General features: G+C 47.0%; 1 protein-coding gene across 1 annotated transcript in view; it reads left to right on the forward strand.

Annotated features, from left to right (window-relative positions):
* LOC122540557 (baculoviral IAP repeat-containing protein 5.1-like) overlaps positions 1-354 on the forward strand; it is a 25,092-nt gene extending 24,738 nt beyond the window's left edge. Inside the window, 1 exon segment of the mRNA XM_043676424.1 lies at positions 261-354. Coding sequence (XP_043532359.1) covers positions 261-354 — 94 coding nt within the window.
* Positions 355-736: the final 382 nt, after the last annotated feature.

Below are 736 nucleotides of genomic sequence, written 5' to 3' on the forward strand. Positions count from 1 at the left end.
AAGGGGCAACTTTTTCACACAGAGGGTGGTATGTGTATGGAATGAGCTGCCAGAGGATGTGGTGGAGGCTGGTACAATTGCAACATTTAAGAGGCATTTGGATGGGTATATGAATGGGAAGGGTTTGGAGGGATATGGGCTGGGTGCTGACAGGTGGGACTAGATTGGGTTGGGATATCTCATCGGCATGACGGGTTGGACCGAAGGGTCTGTTTCCATGCTGTACATCTCTAAGACTCTATGAGTCTATATTTGTCCAGTTGCTTCCTGAATGCTGCTGTGTCTGCTTCCACCATAACCTCTGGCAAAGCGTTCCAGGCACTCATCACTCTTTGTGTGGAAAAAAGTGCTTAACACATCTCTTAATGCTCACACCCCTCACCTCCTCGCATCTTGATCTGGAGTCCCCTAGTAATTTACCCCTTCACCTTGGGGAGAAAACCCTCATACTTTCCACTCTATCTATGCCATTCACAATCATATCAATTTCTATCAGGTCACCCTCAACCTGCTGTGCTCCAGTGAAAACAAACCCAGTCTATCCAACCTTTCTTCACAACTAAAATTCCCCATACCATGTTAAACCTTTTCTGTATCCTCTCCAAAACATCCACATCCTCTGGTGACCAAAAGTGGAGCTGGAAAAGCACAGCTGGTCAGGCAGTAGGAGAAAGTGAGGACTGCAGATGCTGGAGATCAGAGCTGAAAAATGTGTTGCTGGAAAAGCGCAGCAGGT

This window comes from Chiloscyllium plagiosum, chromosome 35 (assembly GCF_004010195.1).
Source record: "Chiloscyllium plagiosum isolate BGI_BamShark_2017 chromosome 35, ASM401019v2, whole genome shotgun sequence".
NCBI lineage: Eukaryota > Metazoa > Chordata > Chondrichthyes > Orectolobiformes > Hemiscylliidae > Chiloscyllium > Chiloscyllium plagiosum.